The 25365-nt window shown below is 29.1% G+C and overlaps 1 protein-coding gene across 1 annotated transcript in view; it reads right to left on the bottom strand.

The window, feature by feature from the left end:
• Positions 1-2921: 2921 nt before the first annotated feature.
• The window catches only part of LOC113364040 (epidermal growth factor receptor-like), a 96373-nt gene continuing 73929 nt past the window's right edge, over positions 2922-25365 (bottom strand). The window contains exons 2-14 of the mRNA XM_026606499.1: positions 8019-8241; positions 7584-7938; positions 7060-7503; positions 6872-6978; positions 6390-6797; positions 6094-6314; positions 5776-6024; positions 5556-5692; positions 5297-5474; positions 4173-5218; positions 3937-4096; positions 3599-3793; positions 2922-3488 (exon numbers count right to left, since the gene is read on the bottom strand). Of these exons, the coding sequence (XP_026462284.1) occupies positions 3148-3488; positions 3599-3793; positions 3937-4096; positions 4173-5218; positions 5297-5474; positions 5556-5692; positions 5776-6024; positions 6094-6314; positions 6390-6797; positions 6872-6978; positions 7060-7503; positions 7584-7938; positions 8019-8241 (4064 nt within the window). The 3' untranslated portion in view covers positions 2922-3147. The remainder of the gene's footprint in view (positions 3489-3598; positions 3794-3936; positions 4097-4172; positions 5219-5296; positions 5475-5555; positions 5693-5775; positions 6025-6093; positions 6315-6389; positions 6798-6871; positions 6979-7059; positions 7504-7583; positions 7939-8018; positions 8242-25365) is intronic.

Here is a 25365-nt window from a genome sequence, read left to right as displayed (position 1 = left end):
AAACTAAAACTCAGTATACTTTTGTACTACTTAAAAAAATATTATCGATCAAAGTATTCGACTGACCAAGCTTAGACAAACAAATTCAAAATCATACTATGTAGGAATTCATTTGAATTTTTATTATTAAGAGGGTTCTTTGCAAGAAGTTGATTCGAAAGAATTTCCTAAATTATTTCAATTCAAACACTTCAATTGATTCACCTAAATTGTGCATAGTATTCTATACCACTTAGTATTTTTGTTTTTTTATTCTGTAGAACTTCTCTAATATATGTACTTTATATTCAATTATTTATTTTAATTGGAAATGTGCCAGTACTTTATAAGAGCCCTTTTATACAAGCAATAATTGTGTATAACAAATATGCTATACAACTATATAAATTTCCTATTATTTTAAACTCGAATTTAAACGTATCAGTTGTTTCAGTAATTTTAATATAGATATATAACATTATCAATTATTAATGAATACACAATGAATTAAATAACTCAATAATGCTTTTTTACAGCTTCAGAATTCAATATTGGATATTTATTACTTCGAGCAATGATTAGATCTTTGTTACAAAAAGGATTGTAAGTAAGAAAACTGATTCAATAAACAATTTATCTAAAATTACTTTTAATTAATTAATTCATCTAAAATTTCTTTTCTTTATCCCGCATACTAGATACTAGATATTCTTTTGAATTATTTTAAGTGGACAATTTACTAGAACTTTATAAATGCTTTTATAATAAGAAATAATCGTGTATAACAAATATATTATACAAACTATATAAATTTCCTATTATTCATTCTAACTGTATTGGTTGTTTCTACTTTTTTAATAGTAGATAAAAAAAAATCAATTACCGATCAATATTCAATAAATCTACAATTATTGTTTGGTTTGGCTGGCTACCAATCTTGAAACGGACTGTAATAAAATAATCAGTATCTAACGATAACCATTCCAAATCTTATTATTACTGAATAAAATACTGCGTTTTATATAGAATCTATATTGTATCTTCAAACCATTAGAAATACAGCGGTGATCAAATATATTTGTCTCGCTGCATTGTCTAGACTAACTTAAAACTATAACTGTCGAGAGTGTACAGAATATTTAGGTATAAAACAAGCCTTTGTGTGAATGATATGAGACAAAGGCTGCAATATTCTAAGAAATGCAGGCAATCAAACAAACTGTTAAACTGTCAGAATATATTCTGACCAGCATGGGACAATCAAATTGCATTTATAATATACTATGAATAATTATATATGAAATGTTGTTAAACTTACTCGAAGCTTATGATCTTCTATGTATAATTCCTATTTTTCTGTTTCTGTATATTTCTGGGAAGACAATTTAATAGATTGAAGAGCCTCATGTTAAATTCATCAATAAGTCAAGTTTGATTCAAATTTGCTATGTTCCTTATTTTAATATGAGTTATAAGCACCTGAAATAAGAATATACAATATAGAAAAACAGTATATAATATGCAATAGTAATAAAAATTTACAATATACAAATAATACAATAACATTACTTAGTAAGTAGCACATGTCAAAAAGTTGTTCAAGAAGATAGTATTAATTTGTACTGAATAATTAATCTTTAATTATTTTAACTATGCACTGATATTTAATAACAGCGTAATTAATCTTTAAATAATAATCAACAGAAATAATAACTATATAATATTTCATTTGAATCATAACCATCAATTTGTACTTACTGGATATTTTTGATAATGGCACATCATCTTAGATTTATATATCATATTATAGATTATAATTTATCAATGAAGCCACATATTTGTATTTTTAATTATTAATTAAACTTTATATTTCTTTATAAATTAGCACGTGGAATTAAAACTTTCATATATGAATTTAATTCACAGACAAATTGTATGTAACACTCTTTGACAGTTTGATTTTTGTAACACAACTGTCAAAAATTAAAAAAACCAGGGCCGCATTTTGCGCATCTTTCAATATTTGAAATAAAAATGTAAATTATTTTACAAAGTCCAAAAACGTATCATTAGGATAACTACATTTGCTCAGATATTACTAAGTAATATAATTATTTTAATTTTAAGAATACACTAGGACTAATTACTATTATTATTACTGTTGCACCATCAAATAACAACTTTTGAAAAAAGGTTGAAGATCGTAAAATTTTTAATAATAATATAATCTGTACAGCCGTTTAAGAGAAAACTCTGTCCAAAGTCCAAAATTCAATTCAATTCAATAAATTCAATAAAATGCACGTAAATTATATAATGAAAAATTAAAATTAAATTATTTATGCTTTTATTTATATAATTACAAAATATTACAAATATATATGTAATCTGGACGACTTGTGGCATTTAATGAGAATAACTAGCAAAACCTAGTTTAAAACTAATATATAAGTTGTCCTATACATAAGGTACATCTGAGAGATAAAATTTTCTTCTTATTATTATATCACAGTAGATTGCACTAACGCAATTGTAAGATATCTATTACATAATACATATTATTGCTATCATATACATTTTTCAAAGATGTACTTAACTTGTAAATTAGCAATTCGCATACATTTGTCATTGCTTTGATAAAAATATTTCTCAATCACTTAACAAGATTTGTAAGTATGTAATATAAAATAAATATGAATCTTTAAGTTAAGTACAAAATAAAAAATAATAACAGTAAGTAAATCTAACAAGAATAAGTAAAAATGTATAACTAAAATTATATAGGCACATTTGTTTTTTTAATTATCTCAAAAATCAAGCTTATTAAGCACTCTATTTAATCACACACATTCTAAGTTTATTTTTTTAGAAATAATTAAGTTACGATTAGAATTGTATGTACAACTTGCCAGAACATAATGGCACTTTTGATCTTAACAATATTAATATATTAATTTAATTGCTATCAGTTACGATTTAAATCTCAATAATGCACTTGTATTGAACATCATAAGTTGTATAAAAATTTCTGTTGCATAAAAATTTGTTTTTAACAGTTTCAAACCGTTCATTAAAAAAATCTATAAAAAAATTATTTACAAGAAATACTTCACTGGTATAAAAAGTCAGTATAAAACACATATAAAACTAAAACTAGTCTTTAAACATTTACACTGTCGTCTCACTTCTTCTCAAAGGTTGTAATTCCCTTTGTACATCATTATAATATTCGTGGTCAGAAATTTCATCTTCCTTATTCGTCCTTTGTTGTCTCTGCAAACTGTCGACAGATTGTTTTAAATCAACCTTATCAATAGATGTCTGTGTGAACGAACTAGGTTGAGAAAAAGGTGGAGATGGGGTCTGTGTAAATGGGCCTGTTAAAGGTATTCCCAAGGTCTGCGTTGGAGGTGGTCCACTATAAGGTTCTGAACTCAGAAGATACTCGGGATTGTCTATTGCAGGCAGGAAATCTGGATAAGCACGTTGCTCAGGATTTTTGGAATCTCCTATAATGGATTAAATTGTAAATGATATAAACTTACCGATAAAATATATCCTAAATTTACTCATTGTTGATGATAATGATTTAAATATATAAGTCATCGCTAAAATTTACCTATGAGATCCATATAAGCTGAAGTTTGAGTGCTTGGCATCAAATAATCATCTTCATCTAATGGTAAGTCCAGTTTTAGTCTTCCTATATGTGCTTCACCGCGTTTCGTGTCGACTTCATCAGTTGTTTCTCCTTTCAAAGGATCACTGCAATATCTTTTCTGTCCCAATGAGCCCATAAAAGATTCTGGACTTCCTGCAGAATTAAAAATCAAACTCATTAATATAGATAGCAAACACAACAAATTTCATTACACTTGAGATGCCAAAATTTAAAAATGTGAGTGGTAAAAAATATGTATTTTATTTGTAATAATTTTTTTTTGAAGATATAAGTACCTGGTCCATTTTCGTGGTTATTATGGGCAACTTGCGGTCCAGCCGATGGTGGCAAAACTGTAACTGTTCGACTTTTTGGTTGCAAATATTCATCTGCTTCTACAACTGGTTCTGGACCATCTAATGTTGTCGCTAAATTCTTAATTAAATCTTTCTCATCCTAAAAAATATGAATAAAATTTTAAACATCGAAACTAAACTTAGATGTAAAAAAATTTCAAAATCAAATTATTTACCTGCGTCGTGAACGTCGGCAGCCTCATAAATTTATCTCCCGGTATATACAAATATCTACCAGGATCAGCAGCTTTTTCAGCGAAAGTTTCTGTCAATTGCTTAAATGATGGCCTAGCTTCAGCATCCAGCATCCAGCACGATACCAAAATGCAATATATATCCAATGTACATATTGCAGGTTGTGGTAGTTTTAAACCATTTTCAATAAGTTCAGGAACGTCTTTAGCAGAGATATTTTCATAAGGCCTTGCTCCGTAAGTCAAAAGTTCCCAGATGGTGACACCAAATGCCCAAACATCGCTTTTATGAGTAAATATCCTGTGTTGAATGCATTCTAAAGCAAGCCATTTTATAGGCATTTTACCGCCTGCGGCTTTGTATTCATCTTCGTTTACATCCAAAAGTTTAGCAAGACCAAAATCAGTAATTTTGACGCAATTTGGATTTTGCACCAAGACATTGCGAGCCGCCAAATCCCTGTGTACTAATCTCCGTTCTTCCAGATACGCCATACCTCTAGCAATTTGTGTACTCCAGTTTAAAAGAGCCTTAGAACCAATCTTTTCCCTATGTGTTCTCACATAGTCCAAAAGACAACCCAAAGGCATAAGCTGCGTAATCAACATCATTTGAGAAGTCATGCATACCGCCAAAAGTTGCAGAAGATTGGGATGCTCCACAGTAGCCATAATATAAGCTTCTTCTAGAAACTCCTTGCTTGTATTAGCATTAGTTTCTTCTCGCAAAACTTTGATGGCAACAGGAACTTTCACGTTTTCTCCTTCGGGGACCCAAACTCCTTTATAAACTCGACCGAAAGCACCACAACCAAGCATAGCTCCTCGTCTCATTTCGGCTTCTTTTACTATTCGAAGCTTAGCCAAATTCGGGCGCACATTGGAGGGTCTCAAAGGCTCACTATCTTCACATCCTGTTAGAACCATTGTCATTTTAACAGCTTCTTCCTTCGCACGAGTTTTTTGCCTGCAGTACCACAAGGATAAGCCAAAGACGAGCAAGAGACAAGCAAATGCGGAAAACACTCCTGAAATAGATAAATTAAAGTGAAAATACTATAATTTGTAATTAACTGATTAAACTCGTTCATGTTATAAACACATACCTATAGTTAAAGCATTATTTTGTTCTGCCTCTAATCTGGAACCCATCTCGATTGGTTTAACAGAACAATAAGGTTCTACATGGTCTAAAGGAAATATTTTATGCGGAAATTCTGGTGGACAAATCTTGGTACAATTAAAAGCTGAAGTGTTGTCTGGGTGACCACCGTCCTCATAAATCTATAAAGTATAAAAATGATAATAAATTCTCAATAATTTATTTAAAATGGTAAGATTATTTAATTTTGTAATTATTATTACCTTAAAATTTCTGCATTGAACACATCCACCAGGCCCTTCAGCAAAACAACTTCTACATTCAGGATCGCATGGAATACATTCCTTTCGGTCATCGTCAGCGTAATGATCCATTGGACATTCGTCCTCACATTGTTCACCTGATCACATACAAAAATGATTAATAACAAATTAATTAAAATATATGAATAAGAAATTTAAACATTCATTGTAATTTAAGTACCTCTTTTATAATCAGCGCACTGCTGGCACACCTTCTCATGAAAACCGTATCCGGTGCATTTGCTACATCTAGGATGGCATTTCCGGCAAATAGCCTTACCAGCTAACGATTTCAAAGGTCCTTGTTCTTGAGGTCCAACCCATTCATAATAATAGCCATCGGGACATGGTTCCGTTTCGTACAAACATCTCTCGACTGTTACGTCGCCGTTGATGATAGCTTTCTGGCAAGAATTACAACCATTGCGACCTAGAAAATTATTAATTGTAATAATCGAAGATGACATTCAAGGATTTAATGAGTGATAGTTATAAGTACCTATGGTGTCTGCAGGTCCAGTACATCCATCGACACATGTCGCATGACAGGGTTCACAAATTCCGCCTCTATTGTATTTTCCCAATGGACAGCTGGGAGAGCAATATGGACCATCTCGGACGGCTTTGCAGAAAATGCAGTTGTCCGCACCTGGACCAGTACAACCTCCTGCACAGTGCTCGTGACAGGGCTCGCAACGGCTATTACCAGCATTATAAACCCTACAAATAAAAAATTTATAAACAATTCCTAACAATTTAAAATATTTTTTTAGTTCTCTAGATATTTATAATTACCCTGGTATGTCGCTGCAATTTCCGACGCAAGTATCTTCAAACTTATACGCACTGCATTGTAAACATTGATCAGGACCTGCACCCCAACAGCCTTTCCTGGAGCATTGTTCGTGACAAACTTGACCCTCAGCTTGACAAACACTTTTTGGCTTGTTATTTTCCAACAACGGATTGTGTTCAGAACTCTTGGTAATATTTCTCCAGTCAATGTTTTCAGCAAAACATAATTCCTTGTTTTCTAGGATAACTACAGCACCAGAATTGATGCGCTTGAGGGATTTTAATTCTAGTGATTTTAAAGAAGTTTTGACGATATAAAGAGATGCAAAGAAATTTTCTTTTAATTGGCGGCCACCGATAGTTTCTAGGTTTCGGAAATACGATAAATTCGTGAATGCTTCGTGTGATCTAAAATAAAAATAATAAATTTATACTTATATGTACATTGAGTTAGACAGTTTAAATAAAATATTAAAACTTACCCTTGAATGTTAATAAATCCTGTTACTTCTTTCAAAGTACTGAATACTTCTAACCGGTCTGGATGCATTTCGTGGTAACGTGGTCCAAAGCTAAAGTTGGCATAAACCTAGAAAAATTTAAAAAAAAAATAAACATAGCTCTTCAGTATAATTTGATTAATTAGAAATATATAAAGACTTCTTCTTACCTGTTGATATCCCTTGAAAGTGTGGTCCAAAATTTCCAGAGATCCTTCAATAATAGTACAATCTTTAAACGAATCTATATTCCCAGCATGTATATTTTCGGAAGCCGGACACGTTTTGGGACAAGGGCCATCACAAGGCACACATTCACCATCGACTGCCTTCTTTTTCTCAGGACAACTTCTCACACAAGCTCCGCTATCTTTCAGAAGATGATCTGGGCAGTTTCGAACACACGTTGCTCCGTAAGCGTACTTGCCAGCAGGATTCGCTTCCCAAGAATATGTGATGGGGTTATATCTTTTCATAGGTGGGCATTCCTGGGTGCAGACACCATCGTCGTAGAAATTTCGACAAGCTAAGCAATCACTTTGTTTGGGACCTGTACAACCTCCAGCGCAGAAAAGATGGCAACATTCTCGTGGATTTGGACCAAAACAACGACCCTGGTAATAAATATAAATTAGATATATTTAGATTTATATGAAAGACAAATTAAAGTGAAAATAATCTAATTATCACTAACCTGATAACACTGAGGTGAACAATTCGTCTTTGAAAATTTCTGACAATTTTCTTCACCATCTCCCCAACAGCCAGCTGTACAATTCTCGTGACAAGCAGGACAAGATCGTTCAGGCTGAGTAAAATTATATGAATAAATATAAGGAGCCTTCGGTTGTGCTGTCATAATTTCTTCCCAGTTTATCGTTTTGACATGGCACAAATTATAATTGTTCAACATAGCAACACCACCGTTGAGAACATCACGCAAAGATGGAAGTTCGAGCGTCATCATTTTGGATAATGTAACCAGCAACGCAAATTCTTCTGTGCGGACATTGAGTTTAAAAAGTGTTCTTCCACGAATAATTTGCAACCTAATAAAAAAATCGCATTAATTAATTTTATAACTTACATCAAATCAAATATTTATGCTGTATCAATTATCAGTATCTACCTTGGTAAAACGACTCTAGGGACATCAACATGACTGATGAGAACGTATCCGGTAACTTCTCGAATGTATTGCAAAAAGCTCAAATCCAAATTTTGGTCCTGTAACCACGTCAATTCCAAGTTTCCGTCTACGTAAGTGCAGTTGGTGAATCGATCTTTTAGGTTGCGATAATGATGGTCCCTGTTCGAGGGAACAGACATTCTTCCGTTCGTTCCAATACATACTGAAAAATAAAAAATTGTGTTATTGTTGTAGTTAAATGCCTCAAAAATCTAGAAATTATTAACAAATAAAACTAATTTTCAAAAATTTATTTCAAAAACTACACAGTCATTATCTCTTTCCTCAATCCACCGATTGGGAGCTTTCACATGATCTGCCCATGTATAGGTAGAAGTTGACATAAGAAAAGTGACACATATCTTATCAGCAAAAAAATGATTGCCGGCTGACGGACTATTAATTGTGTGTATAATTACAGTTGCTTTCAAGCACAATTGAACACATGGAGAAAATGCATAATGCATATCCGTTTGCAATTATTTTACGAGAATCGAAGGAAAAATCGAAGTGGTTGGATAGTGGACCAGGTAAAGAAATTTATTTATATTTTGCTATAGTAAAACAGAATCACAAAAATCAGATAGAATGCTGATTAAGTCCTCCAGGACCAGAATAATTCAGGAGAGCTTACAAAAAAACAGAAGGACCAAAAGGTGCCTTGGTTGAATTCAACATGCAGGTGCACTGCAAAAATTTTGAATAATTAGCAGAAAAGTAAATTTCACACTTCATAATATGTAAGTTTTATCTTTAGCATGCTTTTGTTAAATCCAATATTCGATTGATATGCAGGTGTTAAATTTAACACCATCATCTTGTACATATAAAAATTCGCCTTTTCCTCGTACCTGTGCAAAAAACACAACAAAAGTTCAATAACACCATGATGGCGTATTGAAAAAACAGTACAAGAATAATTTTGGAGCGATTTTAAAACACAAATAGAAAAACCTGTTCGCCTTTATATTATTACACATACCAGATTATTATTAATCCATACTACTCTTCAAGGTTGATTTGATCATTAAATAGAAGTGGTGTCAAAATTAGAATTATGTTAAAATGATTTATAGGAAAAATTAATCGGAAATTTGTTTTTTGTAATAGAATTGGAAGGATATATAGAAATTCATAGAATTACAAACACATGAATAAAATAATTGATTTTATATCATTTTTAATAATGAATACGATATTAATCTAATACTAATCTAGTACTATAGGATTGTTCTTAATATCAATAAACATACACATATATATGTATAACGCTTATGTATGTATATACATTTATGTTCAACTGAAAAAAAATCTCTCATAATATCTGAAACAAGATCCAAACACGCCACAGAAAAATAGTTGAGTCTGTTCTGCAATTAGAATGATTATATCCAATGACAAATAATAATGAGGAGTACAATCTCTCTCAGTATGTTATTTAGAATCATTTATTTCCAACTGACACGGAAAAAGTTACGACACGAATATTTCTACATATAATAGTAACTTTGCTAGATCCTGATGAAAAAAATATAAAGGATACAAAATGCATTGGATACAATTTACATGAGAGATATACGAATATGTAAATTATTTTAATTGATCAAAAATCGATACCATTTATAAAAGAGAAATGGAAGTTGGTAAATATGCGTAACGTGCAGAAGAATGAATGGTCCATTCAAAGATCTGGCTTATTTGTAGGTATTTATGCGTAAAAATCTCTCTAGTAAAACTTATTTAAATAAATCACAGTATCCGAGATGACTATCTAATCATTAGATAATAGATTGCAGGTTTTGGAAACCTTTGGAAAATAAGATAGATACTTGAAAAAATATATATGATAAAAAGATAAAGGGATGGCAGCGCCAAATGTCAAAAAATAATTTTCTAAAAGAGGATTTATATTTTTTAAAATTAATATATTAAAATCATAAAATGATTAAAAATTTGATGAAGTATGATATAACAAAAAAATTTGTAATTTGCAACTACGTGAAAGCTTTATTTAAACCAAAACACTCTTCAAAAATTCGTTCTGTAAATAAATAGTTTTAATCCTGGTGTCCCACTACAAACCGGTACGGTCATTTGACGCTCAACCTGAAATTAGGCATAGTTTCAGGTTGTGCATTTGCATTAGGTACCGGTTACATATGGGACATTGCAAAATATAATATATTTGGAAAATTGTTACAAATTACTATCGGCTCGGTATAAATAATGTAATCACACTAATATTTTTAACTATTTTGAAAAAATACATTATTGATAAAACATAATTTTTAGACCCCTCCGACAACTAGTTTTTATTTTATAGCTATCTGACAAAATCGACAATTTTCTCTATGCGGGAGTATTGACAAATTTTTCGGCTAAAAACCGAAGTTGCTCTGATTCGACTAATATTCAAAAAGTATATATATATTATGACTTTAATAAATCGGCACTGAATTTTTAGACCACTCCGACTACTACTTTTCATTTTATAGCAATCTGACAAAATCGACAAATCTTGCAATGGGGAGTATTGACAAATTTTAGTAGCAATTTTTGGTTCAAATTCTAATTATTGAAAAAAAATATCTTAAATTATTTTGGATAAAATCTGACGTCCTAATAGATTTATATCTTCCAAGTTTCCAATATCTGTTTCTAATTTACAATTCAGTATCGTTCACAATTCGATTCAGTTCAGAATCATTGATTTGAAAATCGTAAAACGGTGAAGGAATGAGAAATAGACTTTTTCCGGTATTCGAATTCAGTCAGATTTGTTATGTAAATTGTAAATTTGTAAAAGATTTCATTCAGATTGATTCAGATGAATAGAAATGAATGAACTAAATGTGAATGAAAGAACTGTCTTCATAGTAACATTAGTAACCAACATAGGGAGATGCATTATAATAAATTAGCTATTCGAAATAAATGTTTGAAAGTAGATATCAACATATTCAGTTACGGAGTTTTCACCTATAATTATGGGTGGAACTAAGTAATCTCCATAAGTGCCTGCAAGCCAGATCTTACCAAACTGGGAAAATCTCATTCTCTGATATTTACATTTTCATCTAAAGGTTCTTCAACCTTTTCCGAACCACTATCAACCTACAAGAAGCTCCTACTTCAGAATTCTTACATAATTTCATTCATAAACACAAACGCCTGTAGTACCATGACGTAGCCATCTGGAGAACCTAGATCTTGGTTAGAAAGTTTTGCAATAGTTTGAATAATCAACAAAAAGTGCGTGGTTATTGATAATTATGATTGAGGCGTAGGTTGACCCATTCATACATATCAAAACATTGCTTTGGAGTTACGAAGTTGATTTTTAAATGAGTCTACCTTGTTATGACGAAGATACTGGTTAGTAATTGGAGATTGGCAACTATGGAAAGGATCGACATGTGCAAATGTAAGCAACTTGTATTTTGGGCATTGACTTTTTCATATATATTTTAAAAACAATTCAAAAATCAAATATTTGTCTTGCATGAGTTTAAAATGGAATTGAGCTTGTTTGTGGTCTCCATTGTTGAACCATCATTCGAAAAAATATAAAACATTGAGGTCCGTATAACTTTTCCATTTGTTAATATGTGTGCTACTATAACTTTGATGTTTATACTGATTTTATAACTATTTTTAGACTGTTGGCGTCGTTGACTAAAATTTTGGCTCGTTCTCCAGGATAAATGCTCCTGGTGAACAAGTTTTCTATGACGTTTGAAACTAGATTTTGATTTGGTTTATATAAAAATTGAACTGGTACTTGTACTGCAATTATGTACCAGATTTATATATATATATATATATATATATATATATATATATAATTGTCCCTAGATCCTGTTCAATCTAGGCCAGCATTGTTCATATAACGCAACGACATATGTTGAACACGTTTTCTGTATTGATTGACTCAGTTCTCGGAATTATCCATCGCCATAACCAATAATAATCTTTATGTTATAAAAACTGTGTGAAAGTCGGCAGTAAATGGATAGCCAAAATTCAAGCCTACACACATAAAATAAAATCAGCCATTTGATCTTATAACTTGTTCTATAAATCTTAATTTGTGAAATGGAGTCGCATATTAAAATCATATTTCGTGATCGTTATATATTGTAATGGACGAATACTTATGGATTTATAGATAGATTTTTTTTATCAGAAATGCCTAAAATAAAATTAATATAGAGAAAAAAACGTGGTGAAAATATATTTTTTGAATAAAGTGTTGGAAATTCGTAGCAAATAATGGGAAATAAAGTCAATAAACCTAGCTTTAATATTGCTTAGCAAACCAGAGAAATAATATAAAATTTTGTAACTAAACACACTTACATTTTATAAGTTATTTTTACACTTTTGTTTTATTTGATTGTATATAAATATATAGTGCACCATATATCCTTTTCTTTGTCAATAATTTTATAAAATTGGTTGCGAGAGAGATTTGTTTACTTAAATCCGCCCTAGTCACTCCACCCAACTAATAGCAATTAGGATCAGTATTGATCCCTTATTGTTGCATATCATTTTTTTTTAAGCTTTACTGGATGAGAACTAGGACTACAAACGAAACGTATGAATTTAAATACCATTTTTTTCAAAATTCATGTTTTCAATTATGTTGAACCAAATTATTAGGCTCTGTTAACACATGCATAAGCAATATTTTCGAATCTAATTCAAATCTTATCTATAAATTAACCAATTTTTTTTTGTCAATTCATTAAGAGTTTTCTTAATTATTCCATCGTGAGACGTTTACCTACCATTAATCCATCCAGATACGCCAACATATAAAATATTTTATTCTAAATAGATCACCGTGTGAGAGAAAAATAATATATTATAATAAAATCTAGGATGACTCTATAAGGTCGTTCGAAACGTCGGCGCCAAGTAAAAAGCCCACACTTTGATATTATAATTATTTTATATGATACGTCATGTAAGATCTGGCCTTCGAATTACTATGAGATTGAATGTAGTATGAAAGGAATATCTGTGACGTTTCCAAGTGACGATGTAAAAGCAGATTTTTGTAACGAAAATTACGTAATAGACATGTAAATATGTACACCGAGTAAATAGTAATTGGAATTATTCAGAATTCAATTATCTGCACCGAAATATATTTTAATAAAATATTGTTTTTAAATTAAAAATAATTTAGGAACTTAAGAATAATATTTTTTTTAATTAGTAATAATATTATTAGCAAGATATTTGTAACCTGAGTTTTTAAACAAATATATCTATTACAACTATAAACTGTATGTATATCCATTACAATGAGATTTTAAAGTAAATAAAGGGATTCCAGTCCACCTCGAAGATTCCAAGAACCATCTCGATGTTATAATTTCCTTGCACATATTCCGAGCAGGTTTTACTTCGAAAAACACCATTTGATAATTATATATGAGACAACAAACAAATAACTATTTACATAACTATAGAGGCCACACTTAACCACGTGCAACTATCTGTAGATATATATATATATATATATATATATATATATATATATACATAAATATGTATAAATATTACCTGGAGAGTTTTAAGATGTGGTGCAGGAGAAGAAAAAATGAATCGACAAGGTAAGAAATGAGGAAGTAGAGTAAAAAAGCTATACTGAACACGATCACGAAAAGAACAGAAAACTGGGCTGAGTCCATATTGCTATATGAGTGACTTCTATACCACCTCATCCATTGAGAAAATTAGGATAATAATAGAAGTTTGAGAAGTAAAAATAATATATAATCAAGTAAGGGAAAAAAGTGAAGAAAATTCTATCACGAATCAAATAAGATTTTAGAACAATTTTTAAATTTAAAATAAAACTAGTTTGTGAAGTAAAAAGTGATTTATAAATAAGGGTGGAAATCGACATAAAAAGTGGTGCTTTCACACTAGGTATAAGCTTGCAATATAAATTTTGTCCTAAATCAAATATAGAGTTAGCTAGACTCATGTACATTTTTTTATATTCATAAAAAGTACAATTTTCTCTATGACCGAAATTAATTTTTAAAACCATAAAAAACAAATTTTATTTTGGTTACTATTGTATATTTATTATTTAAAATTTATAAAATTAAGTACGATTTTCATAGCTAATAGAAAGTTTTTTTAAACACCCTTCAGCAAAAGCTCTCCTAACCAACTAAACATGTTTATTATCAAGATTTGAACAAACATAACAAAAAATGTATTTGAATTTACAAAAAATTACAAATTTCAACAACTGATTAGAATAAAGAACTAAACGCAATAAGAATAATTATCAGTAAATTAACACGTATAAGTAACTGTAAAAATGTAAAATATTTACTGAACCACTATAATATAGAGCACCATTAGATACAAGAATTTTTTGAAAATTAACAGCAAACAAATATAAACTATATACATGTGTATATATATATATATATATATATATATATATATATATTTAGTTGTGTAGTTACCTGGTGATAATGAGTAAATATTATGAAGTCATGTTGTTGGAACTAACTAAAAACAGGTCAAACAAAAAGAAAACAAAGTTACGCTTGAAAATGCCTATGTAGAATTTTATATATTCGTATATATATATTTATAAATTGAGTATTTTCAACATTTACTACGACCAGGTACTCTTATCGCCCGTCAAAGATTATATGATAGCGATAAGAAATATAGTATTGTTTCCATAATAATAAATATAAAACGCGGGAAACTGCGCACTTTCATCTAGAAACAAAAACCTAATTAAAAGTAACTTTATTAAACATTGTACGCAATTGTTTTCACAAACAGAGAGCATTTAGTAAACATTTTTGAAAATTGTAAATACATGAGTAATTAAATTTTTGAAAATTTTTCCATGCCATTTCTATACAAAACTTTGATTGCATTGCGCACTATCTAAAAGACAATATTAAGAGCTAAAACTTATAGAGGATATTACATTATCAATTTGGAAGCATTTGAGCCCCTGGGAGCAAGGCAATTCGAAACTGTCTATATTAAGAAATTAAGTTTATTAAACTTAACCAGAACTCTTACTCATCATTTCACCAAATGGCATTATTTTATCTGTTACCTTTGACCATATGTTGATATAATTTATGTATCATTTACCATAATCAAAGGCAAGTATAATTAAGTAAAAAACTTTTAATTTTGAAGTGATTTACCGCCGACTGAGTTATTTTTATGACACGCGCCTAAGAACTTGCATGACAATCATATAATCTCATGTGGGCATAAATGTCACCGGCTACTATTTCCAATGAAGACACCATATGGTCGTAAGATTATAGAAATAATTCTTGTATAAAAGATTGATTGCAATTAGAATAGGGAAATCAAGTTGATTAATAGATCAGAAGGTTTTAGAGAGGTATTGATGTGGAAAAATGAGCAGAGATGAATCTTGATTTGCACAATTTAGGGTAGATTGTACATTTGAGTAATAACTATCGTTCAGAGAGATATTTCATAGAGCATTAAATTTTATTGTGAAAATATTAGGAATATTTGCAAGTGAAATGTTTATACAAATTGAGTTTCTAACCAAAACTGTCTAGTCTTTTAAAATTGAATTTTAAAACAGAACAAAAAATAATACTTGCTCTCATTTTTTTTTACAACAGTGTGAAAACACCAATTTGTAGCAATCACAACACCAAAGCTACAAAAACGACCTCGTTATAAATCTAACAAGATTCAAAAGTTTTTGCTACACATCATTATACAATTTTATACATTATATAATTCCTCGAACCCGTTATTGCTGACATTTTTTTTATACAAACAACAATGATGTATAATTCTTAATAAATTGAATATAGAAAATTACTTTAATAGATACATCAAATAAAATATAACGATGGTATAAAAACCATCAAGCCTTTCCGAGAAACAGTTTTTCATTAGTAGAAGGGAAATAATTGCAAGAACATGTGAGTGTGAAAAAAATGGTTTTGTAAAGGAATAAGCAACAGTACTGATAAAATTTATAAACTAAAAAATAACAAAACAACACTGATTAAAAAACCATAACGTAAATAGTCCATATAAAATATATCGACCAATATTTATTATTTCCTACAACAATTCGTTTACTATAAACATAAATTATACTAATCAAATGTAAATAAAATAAAAATTTAATTGAAGTAAAAGCAAACAATAAATTCATCAAGTAGTAAGTATAATTCTTGATACAATAACAATATCAAAACGAATTAATGTTTTTCAAAACATGAATTGTTAAAGTTGTTTTCCAGACAAAACAAAATCGTAATAAAGCTCCGGCGAAGGAAAATACTTGTAAGGGTTGTTCAAAGAATTTATTGATATATTTAACATAAAATTTAGAAAAATATGTAGTATAAAAAATCGTTTATATTCATCATCGATCAGTAATCAACAAAAAATACTAATAGAGTTAAAATCAAACTCATCACTTGAAAAAATGGATAGACTACTAATTGTGGTCACCTGCTTAAATTTAGAATTTAGAAAATTTCAGGAATAATAAGTTGATTTTACTAATTTCATAACAAAACCGTAAGTTCTGGAAAATATATATTATGCTCATTGATTTTTAAAATAAAACTATTACTTCTGATAATATATTTTGCACTACTGCAAGTATGTACTAATCCAGGATTGAATTCCATCAATTTATTGAAGATAATTAGATTGTGCAGAAAAATGGAAATAAAAACATATATGACATGAAAATATATTTTACATCATTTTGGGTCTAAATCCTATTAGTTTAACATATAGAACTTTGTCGTGTTCCAAAATAGGTTTAACAATAACTAATATAATAATAATTATAATAATATATTTATAATTATATTATATTTATATTTATAATTATATATAGGGGAAAGTCCCGTAACGCCGGACGGCACCTAAAGCCGGACACTCTATTTAACACGTATTATTTAAGCGAGTATAAATCATTTTATATGAAAATACAAGTGAAAAGGACTCAGGGACTTCCCCCTAATATATTGCTAAGAAAAATATTTTTATTGTTTAAGTTCAAGAAACATTTTTTACCCATTTTAATATTTAGTAGCGGGTAGACATATAGTGCTCAACGTATTTTTCACGACTTTAATTAATTTTTATAATTGAACCACTTTTCATAGGCCTATAATATTTTAAGTGCTTCGGTTTGACTATCAACTCGATCACTGTGTAAAGTTTCTTAAAAATCACAGAAGACTGAACTTGAAGTTGCCCTTGTTAGTTCATTGATTTTTAAATCAAAACCATTACTTATGGTAAATTTATATAGTTCATTATACATGTTCGGTTATTTTAAATAAAAAAAACATTTCTTTATATTATCTATTGTTTAGAAATCACATTAATTCAATCCTTTCTTTTATTTCCATCAAAAACCCATATTTTTACCTAAAACTACATCGGTTCTCACACAATATTTGCTGCGATTTAAGTAAATCGATTCAGTTTCCATATTAAAATTTTTACAGCCCATAAATCTTTTTCAATATAACCCTTTGTTCCTATTCAATAGCAAAAGGGACTTTTGGAAACAAAACAGTATACTATATGTAAATGTATTCAGATGTACGAACACATATAAATTTAATTCGAGTATAATTTTACAGAAATACGACATGGTCGAACGATCGCCCACACGTAGAAAACCATCAATTGCACATGTGGTAAAATACATATATTAAATAAATATATACCGATATATAGACATACACATGTGTATATGTATATATACAGATTCATTCATAAAACAAAATAAAAATAAGAGAAATAAAGTTTTAAAAAAAGCGCGGGTGTGACGGCGTATAGTCACAATACGGGCGAGCTTATTGTTGGCGCGTGCTGTCGACACAACAATATATATATATATATATATATATATATATATATATATATATTTATATTATATATGTATGTATTTATGTATTCCGTATAATTAATTTAAATTGACATATTGATAAAACTTGAAAAATCACATGACAGATCGATCATTATCATGTCAAATAACAACAGCGCAATTTTTTTGTGGTAAACATATAATTATAATATATGAATATCATTTAGCTACTATGCATGTTACTAGATATATAAGATTGTGCTCATTCAAAAATTTCCATTTCAAATTTTTAATTTAGTTTTGAAATTTAAATCGAACCAGAAAAATTTTACCAGGTTTCTGGCCTCTTTCTACTTTGGGCGTTCAAATTTCTAAACAATACAAGTTCATATACTATTTAGTAAATGTCAAAATGTATGTATTTGCTAAAAAAATATATTATAAAAACGGCCAATAGATCCGATTGCTGTTCAAATTATGTATATAAAATATAGAACAGAAAAAAATAGGAAAATTATGTAAGAGATATGGGACAACTCCCAAGTGCATCCAAGCTTCCCCAAGTGCAACAAGGCTTTAAAAATATAAATATTTTACAATTTTTATACAGATGTGTAAATTGAATTTGCAACTGTTACTGTTAGAAATGTGATAATCACATTTCTAAAAAGATTTGAAAATGGTATGTGTTTAATCAATTTGTAGATCAAAATATTCCTATCTGTAGCAATAACCTCCTAAAATTACTGTTTTACCATGGTCTGTAGTAAACTAGAGTCTACAAAAAACAATAAGGATGTATTCATTTTATTGAGTCTAAATTATACCAAAAAAACACATTTATTTATTATTATTACATAATAAAAACGCATATGTAATTTCTATATTATATAAAACAGTAACAAAATTTTCAAAATATAAAAAAGTCGTTAAATATTTGGTAGGATTTGGATATGTTTATAAATTTAGAATAAATTGCAAGGAGTAATATAGTGGTCATTTGAGCCTGAAATGTTTAAGTTCATGGTTTTTGAGTTCTTAATTTAGAATCTTGAAAATCAGAAATTTGGATAAATTTTATAAATTATGATATTTGGAGATTTAGAATTTTGCACCGCAAATTTTAGAATTCATGGGATTTTGAATTAAAAGAATTGTAATCAGGAGACTTGTAACCAAGAGTTTTAGAGTCAAGGGATTTAAAACCAGTCGATAAGTATAAAATCAGAAATTTGAATAAATTTTGGAAATTAGAATGTTTGGACACTAAGAATTTTGCACCAGAAATTTTAAAATTTATGAAATCTGGAATTAAAAGCATATTGATCAGGAGATTTGTTATCAAGAGTGTTAGTATAAAATTAGTTATTTGGATAAATTTTAGAAATTAGAATGTTTGGAGACTAAGAATTTTGCACCAGGAATTTTAGAATTCATCCAGATTAGAGGAATTTTAATCGGTTGGTTACCAATAGTTTTGGGCTTAATGGATTTAAAACCAGTATACTAGCAATCAGGATATTTGAAATCAGTAAGTAAAGATCATACTTTGAAAGTATGATTTTTATGTCAAAGACTTTGAAGCTTTTAATAAATTATACTTTTTGTTCCTAATTTTGAACAACAATCAAATCTTAAAAGTTGCAAGCTCAAAGCTCTTACCACTGAACTTATATCGTATATAAAATCACAACTTGACTATGATAAAAACTTTAAAATCATAATTATTCATTCAAAATAATCACATCGTTTAGTCTTCCAAATACGTAAACAATAGTTAATTTCCTGCTCTTAAAATATAAAAATCCTACGCTCCAAATTAACGAACAACAGTGCATCTTCCAAACCCATTACCAAATTTCTATTATTACTATTGTAGGCGTCTTCGTATATTTTTTTCTAAAAAAAATTTCATCCAATAAATCCCACAACGATCAATATGGCACAGACGGGCGCCTACGTCTAAATCAAATTCGGCCGAACAGATGTCGGTCCATCTTCCAAAAATGCAAAGCGGCAAAAGAAGAGTACGATATTTTATTTATAGAAGAGATTTTGATAATGTGAAAACCTTTCTAATCTTTATTATTATTATAAACCGAGTTCTACAAGTTGTGGCCACCTACACCTACACTAAGTCGGTGGCCAACTGTTCGACCTGCATGAAGACCGAGGAAGTACTGTTATAAATATTTATATATATATATATATATATATATATATATATGTATAATCAGAATATAATCTATCAAAATATATTATTAAAAATGTTTGTCAACAAGTCACTATAATAAATTTATCTTGGAGGGTGAACTAACGTTCTATAACTAAGCTTAGATAAAAGTGTCCTCTATTACCAAAAACTAATATTTCATGACCAAACCAAAATTCTAACATTTTATGACATTTTATTGCAGTTATTTATTTCAGCATTATTTTCTGTCATCAAATAATAGTCTAGGGTCTAAATCCAATAGTCTGAAGGCTAAATTTACATTCTAAAACGCAAAGATTTGTTAAATGCACTTTCTTTGACAGAAGTCTAACATGCATCTTCATAAAAATTATATTAAACAAAAAATAATACTGAAAACAAAAACCAATATTTTATAACAATAACCATATACTTTCCTATTGATTTATGTCACCAGGCATTGATTTAAGTCTAAATTCATTAGTTTAACCTGAAGGGTATATTTACATTCTGAATGTAAGGATTTGGTAAAAGCTTTTCATTCGAAAACATCCATTATTATATAACAATATTTTTAATAGCAACATATTTTAGCATTAATTTTTGTCATGAGATATTAATTTAGGTCGAACTCCCATCAGTTTATTCTGAAACATTCTTAAACGTAAAGATTTGGCACACATAGTGTGACAACCTAAAAAAGGTCATTTATGGGAATTAAAAAAAGAACTAGTGAATCCATCTATTTAAAATTTTAAGGGTATATTTATACATATCTTGAGAATACACAGAAAAATTTTTGAAATCAAATATTAAATATTTTTGAAATGACACGCAATCTTCGGCGGCCCCAAAAAAAAATTCCTCCATTGCTGGAGTGATTGCATTTTACTATCCGAAATCTTTGTCAGTGGCTGTAGGCTTCGTGTATTGGCAGCAATTATACTTTGTTTATCATTCAAAAAAAATGTGTAGACCTACTATACATAATAGTTAGTATTTTTACTTAATTTTAGTCATTTATTTCACATTTCCCGCGAAATTTTCGAAATTCCAACTTTGACACTTCCACTTAAACGAACCGTGACTCCGGTTTCCTCTCAGCAACCGGTCAACCGGATTAATAGTGAAAAGATTTTTTTTAAATGTTTGTTTTGATTTTTAAATTACACAACGGGAACTCATTACATAAAAAACATAAATACCAAAAAATAGAAAAAAATAGTAATAAAAAAATTACTAGAATGTAACTTCTAAACCCTATATGATCCCACCCAGTTGAAGTTGCAATACGAAAGAGTTATTAAGATAGATATTTCTAATTATAAATTATATGTATACTCAACGTTTGTATATGAAAAATAATTATTTATATAATTATGAATGTAACCACAATTTAAGTCGAGGTAATTTAAACAACAAAAATCAAATTGCAAATTATTCTCATCATAAGATATAAATCTCTGATACATAATTGCACCACAAACCAATTAGAAAAATAAATTATTAAGTACCAATTCAAGTCTTCTGCTGCAACTAAGTCTATTTATCTTTATCTATTTTTTCTGTCCAGAGTGAAAATAGAAAATAAACCATTAGAAGTGTAGGCGATCGCTTATGTAGATTATCTGTTTATAATTCTGAATATATTTGAAAGAAATTAAATATTCGTAGTTCTTGCACCTATGTAGCAGATGTGTTAAGATTTTACTGTAGGAGTACAAATACAGTTTATTGCACTACATTCTCTCTCTTAACATATTATAATACAGAATTTTACTCTGAAAGTCAGTTGTCATTGAAGCATAATTATGAGGAATTGCATTTGTAACCGAACTGGGTCACCAGAATTCACCGGACCGGTTGGTTGATCCAGTGATTTTAGTATTACTTAAAATTGTTTGAAATTGAATAATTTACTTTTACGAGATAAAGAAAAGAATATATTGATATAAGACGTTTTATCGATGTCTTTATTGGAAAGCATTAACAAGCCGTTTTATAACCGCCTACAATACAATTTAATGTTTTGAAATTCTGACTGACATGTGTTTGTTTACCATATGTTCAGAAAATCTTAAGGAATTACGTAATACGATCTCTTTTACGTATATGGGTAGAAATAGATTAGTAGAATTGTTAATCATCTAACAAAAGTTCAACAAAATTTTTAAAAATGTTTAATAAATATAATTCAGGTTTGTTCATAATTTTCTGCCGATTGAAGTAGGAAATAGAAATCTTGAATTTGATAGGATTCTGTACTCGGATTTAGTAGAAAAAATAGAAAAAACTAGTGGCAAATGGCATCGTTCCTTAAGTCAAATAGCTAGAACTTCCCGTACCGTAATTGAACATTCAAAGAATAAAACTAATCAGTCAACAAAAATGTCTATGAATAAATATTATAAAAACTAGAATTTTTATTATTTGTTCCTTGTAGACAAAATCTGAGAACTTATAAAATTAGACGAAGTTGTTTATATATTTTTGAATAAAGTTTATATAAACAAAATCTAGTAAAGCGGACTTATTGTTAGAATGAACATATTTTATTTCAAATGCATCAATTTTTCGTTCGCGAAATATATGCACTGAGTTAACAATTTTAAATAGATTATGTAGTATCAACTATACAAACATAAAAAGTATTAAAACCCGATCAGTTTTGACTTTATTATCTACTAACGCAAATGAAAATTGCGGTGACGCGCCAACCAACTCAGCTATAACGACATGCTCACGCACAACGCTATGAGCGGATGTCCAGGATCAAAACGAAATTTCTGCACTTTTTGCTCTGTATCTTCGAAGTCGCTGGACCTGTCTATGCCAAAAACTAATCAGTACCTCTCCACATCAATACGCATCGAATGTTTTTTGAATCATTCAAATCGGCCGATTTGTTCTCTCAGAACCTGCCATTTTTTGCGGTTCGGTTTATTGTTTTTTACACAAAGAAGTATTTTGAAATCCATATGTACTAATCCAAAACTGAACACTGATTTTACGATAATGAATTACCTTATAAGACTTAAATCTAAGATACAATTGTTGTCTTATCCAAACCATTTATGATCCATTCAACTCATCAGAGGTGGGATTTGCAAGAGAAAAACCAGTAAAAGTAAACAGACATAAAGTATTAAAATTCAATTCTCAGCATGTATGGTACTTGCGAAAGTCTACCGAAACAAAAGCCTACTATAAGTAAATCTTTCAATATATTTGTGTATATAAAAATTCAATATGCGTATCTGATATATCAATATCTTATTGTGAATCTTTAATATCGTCGACGTCTTAGGTTTTCGATGCAATATGGCTACAAGAAATGCAGACAGCGTATAATTTTCTTATCTTTAGACCTGGCAACGTATGCTCGTGCACACTCGCCCCGAGAAAATGCATTTACTTACGGAACAACAACAGAATACGACGGATTCTCAATGATTTTTCCAAGAAAATAAAATATAAAATGATATAAATCAAATTATAACGTATAGACCACATTATCAAAGATATAGTAATTCTTATAGTTTGGTAATTTTTTGGCAAAGTATGGCAACGCGCCCTTACCCCAAGAACACTGCTTTTGGTAAGAGCGTAAGGAGCAGCAATAACCTTTAAAAAATTTACAGAAGAAATGAATTACGAATTGATATAATTAATAGTATAGTAATTAGTAAGTGATTTAACTATTTTGGAAATATATTATTTCTGATATTTCGAAAATCTTCTGGAAAAGTGATTCAACCAAAGAAAATTAAAGTTTAATGATTTTCTAAAGAAATGAGCTCTGTACTAATAGTGGTACATATTAACTATTGTATTGAATATATATATAGCACTTTTTATAGTTTATTAATGTTACTTAAGAAAACTCATTTAGTGTGCAAAAGAATATTTCAGAAAAAAAAAACTGTGAAGAAGTGTTATACAAATCATATTGAATTAACAAAAATTACTAATATTAGTGATGCTGATTATATTTAATGCGCAAATATAATATCTTAACAACAAATATTCAAATTAAGGAATTAATGAATTAATAAATTTAGTTCTGGAAAAAACTTTATATTTGGCGTCAAATTGTAAAGAAATAAATGTAAGTACAACGTTTTCTACGTCATTCTCAATGAACAAGGTTATTTTTACAATTAGCTAATTTATATAAATATACGTATTATATTAATCTTTAAAATTGTTCAGATAAAAATGTTGAAAATTAATAGGAAAAATGTGTACATAATTAAAAAATAATAATATTCTAAATTCAATAGCTTCAATAATCTCTTGTATAAATGACATTGTGATATTAAAATAAATCTTAAGTATAAATTTAAATTTTTTAATCCGATTTAAATTTTAAATTTTTTAATACGAGTCAAACTATCTAATGAATCTATGACGTCTGATCAAAACAACTTTAGAAGAAAAATTCGGAGCCTGGTTCTCATTGAAAGCATTTGAAATTTTCATCAATAATATTTATATTAATAACAATATAGATTCTCAAATATTTCAATACATTTCATTAAATATAAATAATGATATAATGGAACGTCATCTTGGCATTTTTCATACCAAGTTCTCATGAATAGATTTGAATTACTCTTTGGAAATTAAGTTTTTGAGAGGAACACGCATCCTATTTGAATTATTCAAAAAACTAATGTAACTAATGATGCATTGTTTATTTATTTAGATACATTTTTTATTTATGTAGTTTTACCGTGCGCCACTGTAACTTTTCAAGATTTTTACATCATTTGATTCCATTTTTCATGCAAAATTTATTTCAATTACTTTTTACATAAACAATGCACGGTATGAAAATATCATTTACATTTTCAATACTTCGATTTCAAATCTCCAACAGTCGTTTTACATCTATTTCATTCGCTCTCAGGTGAGTTTTACGTACAAGTTACCTTTGTACCTTCTCTTTTCCGAGTGTTTTGAGTTTGTGCTTCAGCGCTTGTTCAATAGACCCGTAAAATATTTATGAGAGATTTTAAATGAAACTTGTTTTGTTTAAATGGTATTAGTTGAAAATTGGTATTTGAACTAGATTCCTGAATAATACCGACGAGATTAAATCGTAACGTTAAATGTAATTTTATATCGGGATCAGAATCATGTACTTGAATTTTGTATAATACTTTTACTGTTATAAGAATAATTAATAA

The sequence above is a fragment of the Ctenocephalides felis genome, unplaced genomic scaffold, assembly GCF_003426905.1.
Source record: "Ctenocephalides felis isolate EL2017-DRISC unplaced genomic scaffold, ASM342690v1 CF-g0.4_SCAFFOLD_00845, whole genome shotgun sequence".
NCBI classification, from domain to species: Eukaryota; Metazoa; Arthropoda; class Insecta; order Siphonaptera; family Pulicidae; genus Ctenocephalides; species Ctenocephalides felis.
The sequence above is the reverse complement of the archived record's forward strand: the minus strand, read 5'-3'. Positions and strand labels throughout refer to the sequence as shown.